Genomic DNA, 21,125 nt, shown 5'->3' on the forward strand with positions numbered 1-21,125 from the left:
TAATATTGATCAATATGGCTATGTATTCATAAATTTTATTATTCCTTTCAAGAACAAACTTTAGTCTTTGATTAAAAATTTTTTTAATTGAAACATCTTTTAATGTTGAAAATTTATTTTTAATTGACACATGATTATACATATTTATGGGATATAGTGTGAAGTTTGATATATATTTATAATGTGTAATAATGAAATTCATATAGTTAAGCATATGTATCACCTCAGACATTTATCATTTCTTTGTGATAAGAACATTAAATATTTCTAGCTATTTTGAAATACATAATATATTATTGTTAACCCTACTGTGTAATGAATTATTTTATACTTTCATTCTTAGTTTTTATTTTATTCTGTTAAAGGTTTAATTACATATTATCTGTTATTTTTTAAAATTACTTTTTATATAAAATATTTTCAATCTTTTGCCTTTTTCATATATACCTGCAAGCCAGAGATTTCCATGTAAGCATTGCTTTAGCTGTATCCTACAAGTTTAATATGTAGTATTTCCCTTACTGGTTATAAATTTTCTGTTATACATTTTGAACATACTTGGACCCTAGGTCATTTAGAAGGATGTTCTTTAATTGAGGCATATAATTATTTTCTAGCTGTAAGAGTTAAAGAAAAAGGAAAGAAACATGAAAACTGGCTCAGCAGTCAAAAACAGGTTTATTTTAGAGCATAAACCTGAGAGGGGCTTCTGGCCAATTTTGATAAGGAGCGCTCTCTCTTACAGACTAAGAGTTTTTATTGGTTTTAGGGTGAGAGAGCTTATCACAGGCTTGGAACGTTTCTGTATGGGGGAGAAGTTTATGGCAGGGTTGGAATGTCTCTGGTCAGAGGGGAGGTTATCTTGGGGCTAACATCGCTTCGGCTGGAGGGGAGGTATCTCGGGGATGGCATATCTCTGGTTGGGGAGAGGTTTTATCTTATAGTTGGAATGTTTCTGGCCAGAGATGTCATTTGTGGTTTATGGTCATGGGCTGATGATGCCCTTTGGATTTAGGCAATTTTTGATCAAGATGAACTTTAAAATGGCAGTGCTTGTCCAAGATGGCAATGCTCCTTCTCTTTCAGTCCAGCCCTATAGTTATAAAAAGGATGAGGGGCAGTGTGTTCTTTCTGGCTACTTCCTGTGGATGAGGGGTTGGAGAGTTTTCTGGTCTTGGAGTAATGCCATCTGTAGATATTTTGGGGTAGTTGTTTGTGAAATGGTCATGATCCTGTCAGTTAAAAATCTTTGAAAAAGGTTAAGTAGGCAGGGTAAGAACATTAGTCTTAGGCATATTATTAGGAGAGGGCCCAGAAATGGGATGACCCATGCTACTGTTTTGTTCCTAAACCAAGAATCTTTTTGGTTGTTTTGGGATTCCCTTAGCTTTTTAGCCCTTTCTTTAAGTTATTTAGCAGTGTTTCTTACTAGGCCCAACTGGCTGAGATAGAAACAACGTTCCTCACCCAGTGAGAGGCAGAGGTGCATGTTTGGAAAGGCCCATGTGTTGTTTTCTGTTGGTAACTGTTATTCTGCTGTGAGGATAATAATTAAGCAAAATGCAATAGTAATTGAGATTCTCTTTCTGATATTCCACCCTGAGTGTGCTACACTGTGTAGTCCTGCTGCAAAATAGAGTGGGTAAAGCATTCCCCACAAAGGTGGCATGGTAAATAATTTCTATTAAAAAGTTTTAAGGCCGGGCGCGGTGGCTCAAGCTTGTAATCCCAGCACTTTGGGAGGCCAAGGCGGGTGGATCACGAGGTCAAGAGATCGAGACCATCCTGGTCAACATGGTGAAACCCCGTCTCTACTAAAAATACAAAAAATTAGCTGGACATGGTGGCGCGTGCCTATAATCCCAGCTACTCAGGAGGCTGAGGCAGGAGAATTGCCTGAACCCAGGAGGCAGAGGTTGCAGTGAGCCGAGATCGCGCCATTGCACTCCAGCCTGGGTAACAAGAGCGAAACTCCGTCTCAAAAAAAAAAAAAAAAGTTTTAATATTTGGCTTAAAAAGAGGGGTAGGAATGACAAAAAGTATTTGATGAGGTAGGGGTATTAGAATTTAATGTAAACAGTAGAAGATAATAAAAATTAAAAAACATTAGGCAACACTAGAATTTAGCAACAGATATACTATAGTTTTTCAAACATAATTTTCTTCAGTTTACCATTTTTTTTATTAAAAAACAAATCACAGTAGGACTAGTTTGCTTTATTATACTTGGGTTTAATTATTTTCATATAGTGCAGCAAGAATAATTATTCGTTACATAGGTTTTTTGTTTTTGTTTTTGTTTTTATTTGAGATGGAGTCTTGCTCTATCCCCTTGGCTGGAGTGCAGTGGGGTGATCTTGGCTCACTGCAACCTCCACTTCCTGGCTTCAAGCAATTCTCCTGCCTCAGCCTCCCAAGTAGCTGGGATTACAGACGCCTGCTATCATGCCTGGCTACGTTTTGTATTTTTAGTAGAGACAGGGTTTCACCATGTTGGCCAGGCTGGTCTGGCCTCAGGTGATCTTCCCGCCTCGGGCTCCCAAAGTGCTGGGATTACAGGCATGAGCCACCACACTCAGACATAGGCCTTTTAAATTGGCTTTGATGGAACTTTGTTCCATATATGGAATCTGAGATTTTTAAAAGCCAAGCCCAGCCGTGGACTTGTATCATCAGATACCTGTGAGTTGGGTCAATTCCTCTCCTCTTGAGGTTCCAAGATAACTTGGTGTTCCCAGCCTGTCAGAAAGTGTCATTCTTTACTTACTAGGAGGATGGTTTTCCAAGGGCTTTGTTGGCTTCATAAGTTTAATTCCTTAAAGGAAAGCATACCATTCCAGTCAAAGCCTTGGTAAAAATAACAAGTTTTTAAAATTATATCCTTTTACAAAAGAAAACTGGTTCTTATTACACTTAAGCAAAAAACTATATTGCCATAACTTAAGAAGACGCACAGATAGTTTCCAAATTTTGTCCATGAGAGTATACCAAGTTGTTAAAAGCTGTCAGTAGCTCAAAAGAAAAGTTTCTTTGACTCTTTGAGGTTCGCCCTTTGGATTTAGGTAGTTTTTGATCAAGGTGAACCTTAAAATAGTGGTGCTTGTCCTATTGTCCTAAGATGGCAATGCTTCTGCTTGGTCACTAGCTCTTTGTATTTATATAGTTTTCTTTTTAAATTCTGTAGTCCTTAAAAGACATATACTGTACAATTCTTTTTTTTTTTTTTTTTTTTTGAGACAGAGTTTTGCTTTGTTGCCCAGGCTAGAGTGCAGTGGTGTGATCTCGGCTCACTGCAACCTCTGTCTCCCAGTTTCAAGCAATTCTCCTGCCTCAGCCTCCAGAGTAGCTGGGATTACAGGTGCGCACCACCATGCCTGGCTAATTTTTGCATTTTTAGTAGAGACAAGGTTTCACCATGTTGGTAATACTGGTCTAGTTCAAGACCTGACCTCAGGTGATCCACCTGCCTCAGCCTCCCAAAGTGTTAGGATTACAGGTATGAGCCACCATGCCTGGCTGCAATTCTTATTTTTGGGATTTGCTGATACTTCCATTATGCCCATGGACATTATGTATTTTGATATATGTCCTATGCACATTTGAACTTCATAATCATGCTGCTATTGTTGGGTATTTTTACATGTGTGCATTACGTTAATTTGATTAACATTTCTTGTTTTCTATTTCTTTATTGATTATTTTTTAAATTGTTATATCAGCTACTGAAGTGTATTATACCGACAAGTAGACTTTGAATTTTTCTATTTATCCTCCTATATCTCTTGCAGTTTCCTTTATGTATTTTGAAGGTATTTGTTAAATACAAATTCCTGTTGAATTTCATTCTATGAAATATATCTTCTTTATTTTTGTTGCTGCTTCATCATTTCTGTTATTAATATGGTTTCTTTGGCTTTCTTTTGCTAATGTAAATTAGTAAAATGTTGCAAGTATTTTGGAGTAGAAGTTATTTCCTTCCAATTCAGATTTGGAATTTTTCCCTCTGGAGCATGTTGAGGTCCAATGCTTGTTTGCATCTAGAGCTGATAAGGGGTGGTAGGAGTATGTCTTGAGGAGTCTAGGTATCCCGTTGCAGGATAAGTTCCCCAACTCAGGTCATTATAATGTCTCAAGCTTGAGGTGGCTAGACTTCTCAGACAGGAGAGCTCTGGGCTGTTTCACTAATAAAGGAGACTCGGGGATATTTTGGAGCTTTTTGATGTTCAAAATCATCCAAATTAACCTAGAATTCTCTATTTCAAATCTCAAGGTTTTTCCTCTTCCCAATCAGTTTCTTCCCTTTCCCTTGACATATCTATGTATTCAACTTAACATTGTGACTCTGCAATCATTCCAATTAAATTTTATTTTCAGTTGGCTGAAACAAAGGAGAGATTCTTTTAGGTTCACCATTATAAGCTGTTTCCACTGTGAATTTCAAGCCTTAGGCCTCATCATGTAAATTTTCCAGCATAATTAAATATATATAGCTATTTCACCTCTCAGTCTTTGAGGTACTCATAATAATTATCACAGCAGTCAATATATCCCCTTATACACTGTGTCACTACAGTCAACATTGAGTAGTAGCTAATTGTGATGTCACTGCATGCCATTCTTCATTGGATTAGAGTTCAGCAGTGTGTTTAAGACCAGTGTCGTGGTGCCCAGATCAATCCCAAATTCCCATTTTATCTTTCTCTTTTGATATCACTCCTAGTACCAAGTCTTATGTCTGTCAATATCCTGTCCAGAAAAGAAAAACCCACCAAGGAAAATTAATATAGGAAAATTTTTAAAAGTTATTAGAGGACTGAAAAATAAAAATCGAACACTGAGAGACCCAGAGGTAAGATTTGCTAGAAGGAACTACAGTATTACTAACTATATGCATATTATTGTAGAGCAGATCTCTAGAACTTTTTCATCTTGCATGACTGAAATTATATATTCATTGACTAGGAACTCCTCATTTCCCTAATCACTCAGTACCTGGCAACTAATATTCTGTTTTTTTTTTTCCTAGTAAGAGTTTTACTACTTTAGATACCTCATAAGTGAAATTATTCTGTATTTGTCCTGTGACTGGCTTATTTCGCTTAGTATAATATTCTCAATGTCCGTCCATGGTGCAGCATATGACAGGATTTCCTTCTTTTTAATGACTGAATATTTCTTTGTACATATATACCACCTTTTTTGGCCATTCATCTGTTGGGAAGCATTTAGATTTTTTCTACCTTTTGGCTCTTGTAAATAATGTTGCCATGAACATGGGAGTGCAAAGATATCTTCAAGAGCCTGATTTCGATAATTGGCATAAATACCTAGAAGCGGGATCATTAGATCATATGGTAGTTTTATGTTTTAGGAACCTCTATATTGTTTCTTATAGCAGCTGTGCCATTTTACTTTCCCACCTCCAACATTGGAAGTCACATTTTTTTTTAAGCATGAGGATTTTATATGATACTTGAGAAGGCTTCTATAAATATAAAATAAAACATAAAAGTAATTTAGGATAAGATTAATACATTTGTTTTTGTTTTTGTTTTTTTTTTTGTTGAGACAGGGTCTCATTCTCTTGCCCAGACTAGAGTGCAGTGGCCCAATTTTGGCTACTGCAACCTCTGCCTCCCAGGCTCAAGTGATTCTTCTGCCTCAGCCTCCTCAGAAGCTGGGACTACAGGCGCCTGCCACCACACCTGGCTAATTTTTATATTTTTAGTAGAGATGGGGTTTCACCATGTTGGCTAGGCTGGTCTCAACTCCTGACCTCAGATGATCCACCCGCCTTGGCTTCCCTAAGTGCTGGAATTACAGGCGTGAGCCATCGTGCCCAGCCTGAATGTTATTTTTTCTAAGAGGTATGTTTGTTTGTTTTAATTTTAAGTTCTGGGATACATGTGGAGAATGTGCAGGTTTATTACATAGGTATACATGTGCCTTGGTGGTCTGCTGCACCTATCAACCCATCATCTAGGTTTTAAGACCCACATGTATTAGGTATTTGTCCTAATGCTCTCCCTCCCCTTGTTCCCCACCCCCTAACAGTTCCCGGTGTGTGATGTACCCCTCCCTGTGTCCATTTTTTCTAATTGTTCAACTCCCACTTATGAGTGGGAACATGCACTATTTGTCTTTTTGTTCCTATGTTAGTTTGCTGAGAATGGTGGCTTCCAGGTTCATCTATGTTTCTATAAAGGACATGAACTCATTCTTTTTTATGGCTGCATAGTATTCCATAGTATGGACACTTTAGCAATATTAAGTCTTTCAGTTACATGATGATCTTTATTGATGTCTTACTGCGTGTTCAGTGTTTTAAAAATATAAATAACAAACACTCTACAACCATACCCAGATTTACTTATTTTATCAGAAAAAAACTTAAGAAATTTGTAGATCAAATTAAGAGACAATAAGTGTACATTGTTGAATAAACAATTTTTAAGTTTCTGAAAAAACAAAAAACAAAAAACTAACTTGAACTACACTATAGACCATATGGACCTAGCAGACATACACAGAACATTCCACTCAAAACATCAGAATATTTATTCTTCCCAAAGGCACACAAAATATTCTCCAGGATAGTTCACATATTAGGTCATATGACCACAGTGGAATGAGAATAGCTATCAGTAGTATAATGAAATCTGGAAGATTCACAAATACACTCATTCATCACTTAACAGTAGGGACAAATTCTGAGAAATTTGTCGTTAGGTGATTTCGTCATTGTGCAGACATCATAGAATGTACTTCTACAAACCTAAAATGGTGTCACCTACTATATTGGATAGCCTATTGCCCCTATGCTACAAACCTGTACAGTATGCTACTATACTGAATACTGTAGGCAACTGGAATACAGTGGTAAGTATTTATGTATATAAACATACTTAAACGTAGAAACAGTAAACATACGGCATAAAAGATTAAAAATGGTTCACTTGCTTAGGACAGTCATGAATGGAGCCTGCAGAACTGGGAGTTTCTCTGGGTAAGTCAGTAAGTGGTGAGTAAATGTGAAGGCCTAGGACATAACTGTACACTACTGTAAACTTTATAAATGTGCACTTAGGCTATGATAAATTTATTTTTTTAATTTCTTTCTTTAATAATAAATTAACCTTAGCTTACTGTAACTTTTTTACTTTATACACTTAATTTTTTAAACTTCTGACTTTTGTAATAACACTTAGCTAAAGCATAAAAACATTGTACAGCTGTACAAAAAAATTTATATCCTTATTCTATAAGCTTTTTTCTTTTTAAAATTATATATTTTTTCTTACTTTTAAATTTTTTGTTAAAAACTAAGATACAAACATAAACATTACTATTTTGGGTTCAATCACCTTTAAATTTGGCTATGTGCTTTAGAAATGACTTTTCTTGTCAAGTAGCAGTCTTACTAAAATTTTCATTTGTTAAGTAAAAATATACAAGAGAAACAGAATAGTTGGAGTTTTGATTGATTTGATTCAAACTAAATCTGATTGGTTCAGGGTGGCATTATTTCTCCCCTATATACAAACAAAAAATAAGTCCTCGGCTTACATAGACTAATGCTTTCTAAAAGATCAGCAACAAATCAATGACACTACATCCTTTAAGCCATTCTTCCGAATTCCTCTTTCTGAGGCAGAGAGAGGGAGTAATAGAAACAAAGCTAAGATTTAAACTATTTTAAGTAGTAGAAGATATTTAAGGCCAAAAAGTGTACTATTAATAGAATTCTTATGTTCCTAAGTTATTGTCCTTCATAAGCCAATGCCAGCTAAGAATTAGTTACTTGTACTGAGTCCCTCTCAAAAAGAATTTTAAAATTAACTCACTCTTGTTAGTGGCTATGCTACAGGAAAGGTATCAAAGCAACCTATGGTATATGTATGAAATATAGTAATGTAAAAAGTGCATCACATTCTTGATTTTCAGTTTCTCATAGCAGCAGCAGGAATCTAAGACAGAAAATGGTTGTATTTTCATTCTTAAAATGCAACGATATCTATTGAAATTCAAGATCATGAAAGGATCCTCCTTTCTGAAGGATAAATGAAAATAATAATAGACAAATGGGTAAACTAAAGGCATTCATTCATATTTACGTATTAAAATCACTTTTGTTAACACCAAATCTTTACATCTAGCAAAAGAAATTTTAAGAATAAAGCAGACATTACTAAAGCAGTATCCATTTTCACTCTTTGATTAACACCTGAGGAAAAAAGGGTATGCAGAAAGCTATATAATTTGTCTCACGTTAGTTTGTTGGTCTGAAGAGTACAATTTTGATATATGTACTGAAAGTGAAACTAAATTGGAAAATAAATGTTTGTAACTTTTAATAAGGCTGTAGAAAAGGGATACTGGCTGGGCACAGTGGCTCACACCTGTAATGCCAGCATTGTGGGAGGCCGAGGTAGGCAGATTACCTGAGGTCAGAAGTTCAAGACCAGTCTGACCAACATGGTGAAACCCTGTTCTCTACTAAAAATACAAAAAAATTATCCAAGCGTGTGCCTATAATCCCAGCTACTTGGGAAGCTGAGGCAGGGGAATTGCTTGACCCAGGGAGGTGGAGATTGCAGTGAGCCGAGATTGCACCACTGCACTCCAGCCTGGGTGACAGAGTGATACGCAATCTAAAAAAAAAAAAAAAAAAAAAAAAAAAAAAAAAGTTGAAAAGGGTTACTGCAGTATTATAAAATGGCTTTAGAACTCTGGACATAACCAAATTGTATGGTTAAATAGGGAAGTCTGAATCAGCAATCCCATCACATATGAGGATAGCTGTTGTATAGTTTCTAGCTCATATCAAGTTAGTTTTTAAAATTGATTTTCTGTCTGGATGTTCTATCCATTATTGAAAATAGGGATTGAAATATCTTACTATTATTTTGTTGCTTTCTATTTCTCCCTTAAATTATGTCAATGTTTGCTTTATATATTTGGGTTCTCCAACATTGAGTGCATATATTTCTAATTGTTATATTTTCCTGATAAATTGAACCCTTTATCATTATATAGTCTCACCGTTTGTCTCTTGGAACAGTTTGTCTTGCTTTTAAATGCATATTAAATAATTTTTACCACACACAAGATATAGTCAAACCTACTTTAGGAAGCTTCCGTCATTCTCTAACACAGACGCTCCAGGTGACTGCCTGTTTGGTCAGACTCGAGGAAACTCTCTTTTCATGCAGCCATCTATCAGCCTGTTTATAGTTTTCTCTTCTCGATAGCATCATCTGCTGGGTCCTTGTTAAAACCTTTCCAGGTTTAGGTTTGTATATTTTCCCAAGCCTCTCATTTCTTGGGTGATTTCTTTCATCATTGTCAGTCAAATCTGGCATAGGTCAGATTATGTCCACTAAGCTCTGCAATGAGGAAACCTTTTTGTTTAACACTTCCTAAGAGGATTCTCCAATTCTGCCTGGACATATGGAACAGTTCAGTCCCCCATACATTAGGCGAAACCTATGTATCCAGTTATTAATATAATCATGAAAAGAAATCATCTAGTTATTAATATAATCATGAAAAGAATATGAAAAGGACTTCCTTAGAAAATGCATTTAATTGATCCTTATTCACTTTATGATTCATTTCCTCACAACCATATCTCTAAAAAAGAAGATAGTAGATGGCAAAGATATATATCCCAGTTGTTCCAAACTCAACTCCCCAAGTGTGTCATTAAGTCAGTTACTTTTAATATTGTATTGAATTTCACATTCACCTTTGTTTTATGCAGATTTTAACATAATTGAAATCATATTAAGGACACTAAGCTTTCTTTAGCCAAAAATATGAACACTTTACATCATTAACAAGATTTCTGCTATATTTTTCTACAAAATTATAGTTTAGTGATGTGGTAGAACCATACATAAAAGAGCAGACAGTATACATAAATATTTGTATATGATGCTTATACAGAAGTTTACAGAATACTCATGATGCAAAGCAGAAGTTAAATTTAATCTGAACATTGAAGGATACTGTAATGTGGTTCAAGAATGAGAAAAGTTTAGATGGTTTAGGTAAGGGTAGAGCATGAATAAAGTTCCTAAAGCAGAAGTGAGCATATGCTGTGTGTGGAGCTCGTTGAATGGGGTTGAAGAGGCTGGTCTGACATTTGCATGAGGGAGAGGGACAGAAAAAGAAAACTGGATAGACGTGGTAGAGGCAGAGTCAGTCGACTTTAAGAGCCACTTTGTGTGGTCTGTAACTGAGAGGACCTTGCTGCTAAGCAGTAAGATCGAGAACTTAATCCTCTGTGAGATCTACAGAGATTTGTTTCCTTTTACCATGTGAGTTGTCAATTCTTATATTTGTTTCTTGAGAGGGGCAATGCAGACCATTGATGACCAGGGCCATTGAAGGGACTATGGGCATAATTGTTCATTTTGCTGGTAAGTAATTCTTGTCCATTAAGGAGAAAAAGCTCTAGTGGCAAGATGGTAGCCTTGGGAGTATATGAGAATAAAGGAAGATACATATTTTTAAGGTTAGTAAAGATTTAAGCATGTTCATGTACTGGAGGTAAAGAGAAAGTAATGATGGAAAAGTTGAGGATAAATCTGATAGTAGAGTCCATCTTCAAGTAGTAGGTAGGACTATAGAATTCATAGCACAGGTAGAGGGGCTGTGAGCTGGAACTGGAGGAAGATACATCTTTCACTGAAATTGAATCCAAGAACCCAGGGAGAGTTAAGAATGACTGTAGCTACAGATAGGATTTTATTTTCAGCAAAGAAAGAGGGACAGAGTTTTGCCCTAAAATCTTTCATTTTCATTATTTGGCTACTGCTCTTCCAATGGATGTTGACTGTGACCCACAATAAGAAGTGTAGTTTAGTTTACGTTAAGAATCAGTGAGCATGAGAGTGTACAGATATAAACAGACATGGAAAATTGAATATAAACTTTGGTTACAGTGTGTGAAGGTCTTACTGAAGATCTGTGTAAAACCTTCTGATATTTTTTACACAGTTGATTTACAGTTTGTGACCTGAGTTTGAGAAACATGAAATTAGGCTGTGACTGTGAGTGAATGGAAAGATCATAACATAGGGTGTTGATGAGTTTTAAATTGTTACTGGAAATAGAAGAAAGAGTTAATTACTGATTCAGAGGAAGATTCTCACAGTGGTTAAAATCCTAGTAATATTAGAGGAAAGGCCTTCAGAATATACCAGTTCACAAAATTAATGGGAAGGCAATGTTTCCTCAAGACTTGTCTCTGGAGTAATGCATTGATGGCATGGACTGGCATATCACAGATTCTTTGGGATAAACTTTTGTATTATAACCTCATCATATTGCTAACAATACTTAATATAGGTTTTATCTTCTCTATAAGGCTTTTTCTTTTATGATTCTCTCTCAATTCACTCATTTCCATCTTAATATTTCAAACTCTGTGACATATACCAAGGATATTATGAAGAGAGCTCTGGAGAAGAAATCTAAATTGGGATTTCACCTCTATCAGATACTTTTCCTAAGAGCTCTCACCTAGTAATCCTGATTTTCTCTTGTGGCTTCTGGTGGTCATCCGTTAGTTCTGGAAACCTACATGGAGGGTTACAGGGTTTCTTGACATCGTAATGCTAAGGATGTTGCACATGCTCATTTGTGCTCTTAGAATATTGAGGCCACCAGTATGTGTTAACAGTGTGTCTCCCAAGTTGTTTTAACATTTTGTTTTCAAATATTGAGCAAATCATTAACAACATTTTAAAGTGAAAGGCAGGAACTGAGCGAAATTAGCTTTTACTTGAGCCAAAATTTGTTTTCAACAGTAATAAGGTTTTAAAGTCTACTCAAATTGTGGTCTTTTGAACATTATAATGCACGGACTCTAGGCTTAAGTGCCTCTGTGTAGCTTTCTTGGAACATTGAGATTGAAATCGGTAGGTCCAGGTAACTCACCAGCCATGTGAAAAATAGAATCAAATCTGTATTGACATGATCAGGAGGAGCCTCTTATGATAGAGATTATGATGCTAGTGGGCTGTATGCACTGCCCCAAAATGACTGCCCCACTCCCTGTTACCCCATCATATGCCTTCCTTTCTTGGAATTCCCAGGGCTTTCCTGCAGATAAGAATATATTATAAAATTTAAAAGTCTTGATTGGAGGAGGTCTCCCAATATTAATAAGCCCTTGTAGCGGGACTTTTTTGACTACCAGTTTAGAACTGAATGAGGTATACATAAAATATCTGGGATAGGAGATGGGAGATGGAGAAAACTATATTCAAGGAACAAAAAATGATGGGTTTTGGATGTGTGATACACATGCTTATTGAATGTGCAGGTTGTCAGTAGGTTTTTGGTTGGAAGAAAGGTTTGTGTCAGAAGCCAATGTCTTTAAAATGAACGATTTTGCCTGGTATGACAGCTCATGCCTGTAATCCCAGTACTTTGGGAGACCGAGACAAGATCACTTGAGTTTGAGACCAGTCTGGGTAACATAGTGAGACTCCATCACTACCAAAAAAAAAAAAAAAAAAGAAAGAAAGAAAGAAAAAGAAAAAGAAAAATTAGCTGGGCATTACAGTGCAGGCCTTCAGGTCTAGCTGCTTGGAAGCTAAAGTGGGAGGATTCCTTGAGTCCAGGAATTTAAGGCTGCAGTGTGCTATGGTTGTGTCACTGCACTACAGCCTGTGCAACAGAGCAGTACTCCATCTGTAAAATAAATACAATAAAATAAATACATTAAAATAATGTGGAAAATGTCTTGCCATTTTACATGTTTAAAGAACAGTATACAGTGAATCTTTATGTATCTATCACGGAAGTTTGACAGTAACTCACCTATGTTCAATCTACTCCATCTGGAAATCTTATTGCCCTTATGTATTAAGAGAAACATATGCATTTTATTGCTTCAAATATGGTCCAGATACAAGAATCATTTTGCCTTTTTTCTCTCTCTCCTTCACTCTTTGCATCCCACCCACCCCATCCTGGCTCTTTCTGTTTTTATTTTCAGCACTACAGCTCTGATGGTCCAGCTCCACCAGGACACAGATTCCAGATCCTTAAAGGTCAGCCTAGCACCCTGAACAGCTGAGAGGGAGGAGCCAGACCAGCAGTGCCTCATACCTTGTCATCGTCTGTTCTAGGCAGATGGCTCCATAATCACAGCTTCATGATGGCAGTGGGTGAGCCCCTGGTGCACATGAGGGTCACTCTTCTGCTGCTCTGGTTTGGGGTGTTTTTGTCCATTTCTGGCCACTCTCAGGCCAGGCTCTCCCAGGATTTCACTTCCTCAGAAGTGGTAATCCCTTTAAAGGTGATCAGCAGGGGCAGAGGTGCAAAGGCTCCTGGATGGCTCTCCTATAGCCTGCGGTTGGGGGGACAGAGATACACTGTCCACATGAGGGTAAAGAAGCTGTTGTTTGCCACACATCTCCCTGTGTTCACCTACACGGAGCAGCATGCCCTCCTCCAGGATCAGCCCTTCATCCAGGATGACTGCTACTACCAAGGTTATGTGGAGGAGGTCCCTGAGTCCTTGGTTGCACTTAGTACCTGTTCTGGGGGATTTCTTGGATTGCAACAGATAAATGACCTTTTTTATGAAATCAAGCCAATTAGTGTTTCTGCCACTTTTGAACACCTAGTACATAAGATAGACAGTGATGATACACAGGTTCCACCTATGAGATGTGGGTTAACAGAAGAGAAAATAGCACGCCAGTTGGAGTTGCAATTGTCATATAATTTCACTCTGAAGCAAAGTTCTTTTGTTGGTTGGTGGACCCATTGGCGGTTTGTTGAACTGGTAGTGGTCGTGGATAATGGTCGATACCTTTTTTCTCAAAGTAATGCATCAATAGTGCAGCATGAAGTATTTAATGTTATCAATATAGTGGATTCCTTCTATGATCCTTTGGAGGTTGATGTAATTTTGACTGGAATTGATATATGGACTTCATCAAATCCACTTCCTACCACTGGAGACCTAGATACTGTTTTAGAAGATTTTGCTATTTGGAAGATTTATAGCCTTAATAATAGACTACAACATGATGTTGCACATCTTTTCATAAAAGAGATGCAAGGCATAAAGCTTGGCGTTGCCTTTGTTAATGGAATATGCCAGATTCCTTTTAATTGTGGAGTTGATGTTTTTGAAGACAATAGGTTTGTCATGTTTGCAATTACTTTTGGCCATGAGCTTGGTCATAATTTGGGTATGCACCACGACACTGAATGGTGTGTGTGTGAGCTACGGTGGTGCATAATGTATCCCTACAGACAGTTGACAACTAAATTTAGCAACTGCAGCTATGCCTATTATTGGGATAGTACTATCAGTAATGGATTATGTATTTACCCTCCTCCATATCCAGGGAATATCATTAGACTGAAGTACTGTGGGAATCTAGTGGTTGAAGAAGGAGAGGAATGTGACTGTGGAACCACACAGCAGTGTGCAAAAGATCCCTGTTGTCTGTTAAACTGTACTCTAAGTCCTGGAGCTGCTTGTGCTTTTGGATTGTGTTGCAAAGACTGCAAATTTCTGCCACCAGGAACTTTATGTAGACAACAAGTTGGTGAATGTGATCTTCCAGAGTGGCGCAATGGAACATCCCATCAATGCCCAGATGATGTGTATGTGCAGGACGGGATCTCCTGTAATGTCAATGCCTTCTGCTATGAAAAGACATGTAATAACCATGATATACAATGTAAAGAGATTTTTGGCCAAGATGCAAGGAGTGCATCTCAGAGTTGCTATGAAGAAATCAACACCCAAGGAAACCGTTTTGGTCACTGTGGTATTGTAGGCACAACATACGTAAAATGTTGGCCCTCTGATATCATGTGTGGGAGGGTTCAGTGTGAAAATGTAGGAATCATTCCCAATCTGATGGAGCATTCTACAGTGCAGCAGTTTCACCTCAATGACACCACTTGTTGGGGCACTGATTATCATTTAGGGATGTCTATACCTGATATTGGTCAGGTGAAAGATGGCACGGTATGTGGTCCAGAAAAGATCTGCATCCGTAAGAAGTGTGCCAATATGGTTCGTCTGTCACAAGCCTGTCAGCCTCAGACCTGCAACATGAGGGGAGTCTGCAACAATAAACAACACTGTCACTGCAACCATGAATGGGCACCTCCCTACTGCAAGGACAAAGGCTATGGAGGTAGTGCTGATAGTGGCCCACCTCCTAAGAACAACGTAGAAGGATTAAATGTGATGGGAAAGTTGGGTTACCTGTTATTATTGTGCCTTCTTCCTTTGATTCCTTTTTTATTATGTTGCTTGCTTGTGCTTTTTAAGAAACGTACAAAAAGTAAAAAAGATGAAGGAGAAGAGAAATGGGGAACAGAAGACTAAGCCTCATAATTCATTGTTTAATCTCCAATTTTTCTTTTAATAATAGAAAAATATGAAGGCATGTCTTACTGTTTAAACAAAACTTCATGGACATTTCATGTCAGGATCACAAGCATTAGATACCACAGCAAAGGATTCCTAGCATATTCTTTCTTCTCTATGGTGTCTTAAGCAATATTAAAGGTTCATTTTCCCAGAAGTCATCTCTTTATGTTTCCTGAGAAAAGGCACAGAAAAGATAGTTTTATACTGGTGTCCCTCAGTTCTAACCCTCCTCTCTGTTTTTTTTGTTTGTTTTTTGTTTTTTGTTTTGTTTTTTGCTATACTACGTAATGTTCAGGATGTGCCTATGCACATCTCATTTCTGTTTGACATATTTAGCTATGCTAAAAGGGGGCAGTAGAAGTAGCCTGGAGTGATGATGAGGGAAGGAGGGAGCTTTCTTTCCCGTGTACTTACCATGAATGTCACCATTATTTTGGCTGGGGCCATTCACTCTGGTAATCATATTTGGTTTCAGATTCCAGTTCTGTTGTCACTTTTAGAACACCTCTCATTTTTCCTCAGAAATACCAGCAGCAGCCCTGGAGTGAAGAGGGCTGTGGTCCTCTGACTTCTTAAGGCAGCAGCAGCTGTTCACTGTGCTGTCTTTAGAGGCCTGGGTCCTTACTCTGCAGGAAATGTTCTTTAATCATCTCCACTCTAGTAAACCTAACTTCTTTTTTCTGTTCTCCTGGCCCTAGGAATGTTAGGTACCTTCTGTAGCTACTTTGTTGTTGTAGGTTGAGTTCTCTGGAAGCAAACACTGGACTGGAGTTTCAAATACAAGATTTTGTTAGGGACAAACAGCTGTGAAAAAAGTCAAGGAAGTTGGTTGTACAGATGAGATGTATAAGTACAGTCATAACTTGGAATAATATAGGTTCAGTTCCAGACCACTGCAATAACAGGAATATCACAATAAGGTGAGTCACACAAAATTTTGGTTCCCCAGTACATATAAAAGTTATATTTGTACTATAATCTATTAAGTATGCAATAGCGTTATGTCCAAAAATGCAATGCCTTAATTAAAAACATTTTATTGCTAAGAAATACTAACAATCATCTGAGCCTTTAGTGAGTCATAATGTTTTTGCTGCTGGAGGGTCTTGCCTCATTGTTGATAGATGCTGACTCATTAGGGTGGTGGTTGCTGAAGGTTGGGGTGGCTGTGGCAATTTCTTAAAATAGGACAACAATTAAGTTTGCTACATTGATTGACTTTTCCTTTCACAAATATTTATCTAGTATGCTATGCTGTTTGATAAGGCTTTACTCACAGTAGAACTTCTTTCAAAACTTGAGCCAATCCTCTCAAACTTTGCCACTGCTTTATCAACTAAGTTTATGTAATATATTAAATCTTTTGTTGTCATTTCAACATTGTCGACAGCATCTTCACCGGGAATCAATTCCATTCCAGGAAACCATTTTCTTTGCTCATCTATAAGAAGCAACTCCTCATCCATTCAAGATTTATCAGGACATTACAGCAATTGAGTCACTTCCTCAGGCTCCACTTTTAATTCTAGTTCTCTTGCTATTTCTGCAACATCTACAGTTCTTTCCACCACTGAAGTCATCTGTGAAGGTTGGACTCAATGTCTTCCAAACTCCTTTTAATGTTAATGTTTTGACCTCCTCACATAAATCAGGAATGTTCTTAATGACACCTAGAATGGTGAATCCTTTCCAGAAAGGTGTCAATTGATTTGCCCAGATCCATCAGTGGAATTACTATCTATGGCAGCTATAGCCTTATGAAATATATTTCTTAAATACAAAGACTTAAAAGTCAAAATTACCCCATCCATGGGCTGCAGAATGGATGCTGCATTAACAGGCATGAAAACAACATTAATCTCCTTGTACATCTCCATCAGAGATCTTGGGTGATCAGGTGTATTGTCAGGGAAGAGTAATATTTGAAAAGATATCCCTTTTTTTTTTTTTTTTCCCTGAGGAGTAGGTCTCAACAATAGGCTTAAAATATTCAGTAAACCATGCTGTGAACAGATATATTGTCACCAAGGCTTTGCTCTTTCATTGACAGAGCACAAGCAGAGTAGACTTAGCATCATCCTTAAGGGCCTTCAGATTTTTGGAATGGGAAAGGAGCATTGGTTTCAACTTAAATTCACCACCTGCATTTGTCCCTAACAAAACTGTCAGCCTGTCCTTTGAAGCTTTGAAGCCAGACATTGACTTCTCCTCTCTAGCTGTGAAAATCCTAGTCTTCTTCCAACAGAAGGCTGTTTCATCTACATTTAAAATGTATTGCTTGGTGCAGGCACCTTCATCAGCGATCTTAGCTAGATCTTCTGTATAACTTGCTGCAGCTTCTACATTAGTACTTGCTTCATCTTGCAACTTTATGTTATGGAGATGGCTTTTTTCTTAAGCCTCATGAACCAACCTGTGCTAGCTTCAAATTTTTCCTTGGCAGAGTTCTTACCTTTCTCCACTGTCATAGAATTGATGAAGATTAGGGCCTTGCTCTGGATTAGGCTTTGAGTTAAGGGAATGTTGTGGCTGGCTTAACCTTCTAGTTATACCACTCGAACATTCTGTGTATCAGCAGTAAGCTGTTTTGCTTTCTTATCATTTGTGTGTTCACTGGAGTATCACTTTAAATTTTCTTCAAGAATGTGTCCTTTGCATTCACAACTTTGGCTGTTTGGTGCAAGAGGCCTAGCTTGGCTTTTGACATGCCTTTCTCATTAAGCTTAATCATTTTCAGTTTTTGATTTAAAGTGAGAAATACAAGTCTCTTCCTTTCACTTGAACACTTATTCTATGGTAGGGTTATAAATTAATCAACCAAATTTCCATCTTATGTATTAGGGAATAGGGAGGTCCAAGGAGAGGGAGAGAGATGAAGGAATGGTCAGTTGGTGGAGCAGTCAGAACATACACAATTTTTTTTGCTTAAATTTGTTTTCTCATATGGTTGGGATTTGTGGCACCCCAAAACAATTATTATGGTAACATCAAGGATGACTGATCACACATCACAGTAACAGATATAACAATAATAATAATAATAAAGCTTGAAATATTGTGAGAATTACCAAAATGTGACAGAGACACAAGCAAGCACAGGCTGTTGAAAAAATGGTGCCAACAGATTTGCTCAACAAAAGATTGCCACAAACCTTCAATTTGTAAAACAAAACCAAAAAGAGTATCTGTGAAGCACAATACATTGAAGTGTGATCAAAATAAGGTATACTTGTATATCACAGCCTCAGCCAATCTGGCAGTGAACTCTGGCCTGAATATTGCTTGACTGATTTGTCTGAGTTGGGTCAAAATGGTCTGGTCTTCATCCCTTCAGTTTGTTTATTCAGTGGATGTGGGAGAAGGGCATAAGCTTGGTAGGGTGCCTCTTTGTAACTGAGGCTGACCCCAAAGAGCTAACTCCTGGATGCTGTCTTCTGATTATAATTCCTGCAGATGGTCAGCAAGTCTTCTTGAAGGAGGATCCAAGAAACATATTTACATATTCTATAGTCCAATATTTGCACTGCTCTGACCCACTTTTTGATATATGTTGTGGGAATGATGCCTCCAGGATTCTGGTGGACATCCCTTTCTGTGAGAAACCTTAGAAAAGGGAAGTTAATGGGATAAACCATAGTCCCTCTGTGACATTTGGGATTGAGGCTGAAATGGATACTTATTGTCTCACTCCTCCACTGTCCATTCTAGTTTCCTTAACTATGTGTTATGATCCAGGTCTTTATCTCCAAAAGATGTGAGCACTTGGTCATCATGCCCTTCTCAGGCTGTGATTGCTGAACCTTTATACTCACCATCAGGCTGGGGAGTACTAATAAGCACCTAGGGAGATCACCTGGGTTCTACACATATACCACTATATTTCCATCTTAGAAGCCCTGCCTCCTCCTGATGATTAGGGTCAATCACTTCTGTCAAGAATGTGATTGTTGGCCGGGCGCGGTGGCTCAAGCCTGTAATCCCAGCACTTTGGGAGGCCGCGGCAGGTGGATCACGAGGTCAAGAGATCGAGACCATCCTGGTCAACATGGTGAAACCCTGTCTCTACCAAAAATACAAAAAATTAGCTGGGCATGGTGGTGCGTGCCTGTAATCCCAGCTACTCAGGAGGCTGAGGCAGGAGAATTGCCTGAACCCAGGAGGTGGAGGTTGCGGTGAGCAGAGATCTGCCATTGCACTCCAGCCTGGGTAACAAAAGTAAAACTCAGTCTCAAAAAAAAAAAAAAAAAAAAAAAAAGAATGTGATTGTCTTCTTTTTGGTGCAAGGACACAGTGAGTTCTAGTGGCAGCTTCAGCTTATAATTTATTGGGACTCTAACTTTGCCCTGGTGACCCATTTGGGCACCAGGACCTTTAAGCTGCAGAGTCCAGAATTGCAGGAGGCAAGAAGCACAAATCACCCCAGTGAGTCACTGTGAGTGGCAGTAAGTGGGATCACTCCTGCTTCCAGCCCTTGGTTCCCAGACCAATGTAAAGATATGTAGTTCAGTGCATACAATTCATCCTGGGGAATGGTATCTTATTCCTGCCGTATATTGCCTCGGAACAAGTGCTTCAGCTTTAGCTCAGTTGCACCATCAGTAGGCATTTCCAATGCTTTATTAGGCTGGCAGCTCTTAGATTACGTTGTCTGTTATACAGCCAGTATATACCATGTTCTTTGGCCCCCTTCCACAACTTCTTCACTGTAAAGTGGTACCTTGGTCTGATATGATATTATATGGAAACAATAGACCAGTGGGTCAGATACTCCAAATATCCAAAGATATCAGTGCTCACTGAGGCTCACTGCCTTACCTCCGTGTGATAAGGCAAATTCATATCAACAATATGTGTCTATTACTGTAAGAATGAACCGCTTACCCTTCCAGGATGATAATGACCAATTATAGTCAATTTCCCTCCAAGTGTTCTTCTAGGAATAATGCTAGATTAGGTGATCAGCTTGGTCTTTATTGTTTGTTCGCTGATGGCATGCCTCTGCTGCTCCAGAGGCATACACTGTCATTCTTTCTCTGGGGCTTACCACAAACTCCATTCAACACCTTTTTCTATCACAGATACTTTCAACATCATAGGGTCTACTAGAGAGTATGACCCCAGCGGAAGGTTGTTTGTATCACAACCTGGTCCTTGTGCAGAGTTCTTACCTTCTCTGGTTTCCACTCAAAGATGACAGCATTATATGGTACCAAATATAAGGACCAGAACAGTGGTCCTAGGTATCAAATTTGCTGCCTCCAGGAACCAAAGCAATCCCTAGGCATTGTGTTTCCTTGTTCATGGTAGGAGGTGCAGAAAGGAATAATTTGGCCTTTCTTTGGAAGGGATAACTCCGCATATTCCTGGCTCTTAGAAAACTAAAAATTTTACTGACACAGCATGTCCTTGATCACAATTTATTATTCTTCACAGAGCTTATCTTCCATCCTCTGCACTCATGTGTTTTACCAAGGCCTTCAATGTCATTACTACCTCTTGTAAACCTGGTTTGATCAACATGATGCCATCAATGTACTCGATCAATGTGATGTACTGTGGAATAACTAGACAGTCTTCTCACTGTTATGACAGAGGGTGGAAGTATTATCATAGCCCTGGGTCCGTAAGACCAGTAACTCACTGTAAGTCAGAGCATTGCTAAGACTTTATTACCTGGTCCTCATATATGTTTTCATTCTAACAG

The 21,125-nt window shown here is 38.1% G+C and overlaps 1 protein-coding gene across 1 annotated transcript; it reads left to right on the forward strand.

The window, feature by feature from the left end:
- Positions 1–128: 128 nt before the first annotated feature.
- Positions 129–19,524, forward strand: LOC141583513 (disintegrin and metalloproteinase domain-containing protein 20-like). Its single transcript, XM_074393055.1, has one exon. The coding sequence runs from the start codon at positions 13,172–13,174 to the stop codon at positions 15,374–15,376; it is 2,205 nt and encodes a 734-aa protein (XP_074249156.1). The 5' UTR covers positions 129–13,171; the 3' UTR covers positions 15,377–19,524.
- The last annotated feature ends 1,601 nt before the right edge of the window (positions 19,525–21,125 follow it).

This window comes from Saimiri boliviensis, chromosome 2, assembly GCF_048565385.1.
Source record: "Saimiri boliviensis isolate mSaiBol1 chromosome 2, mSaiBol1.pri, whole genome shotgun sequence".
Lineage (NCBI taxonomy): Eukaryota > Metazoa > Chordata > Mammalia > Primates > Cebidae > Saimiri > Saimiri boliviensis.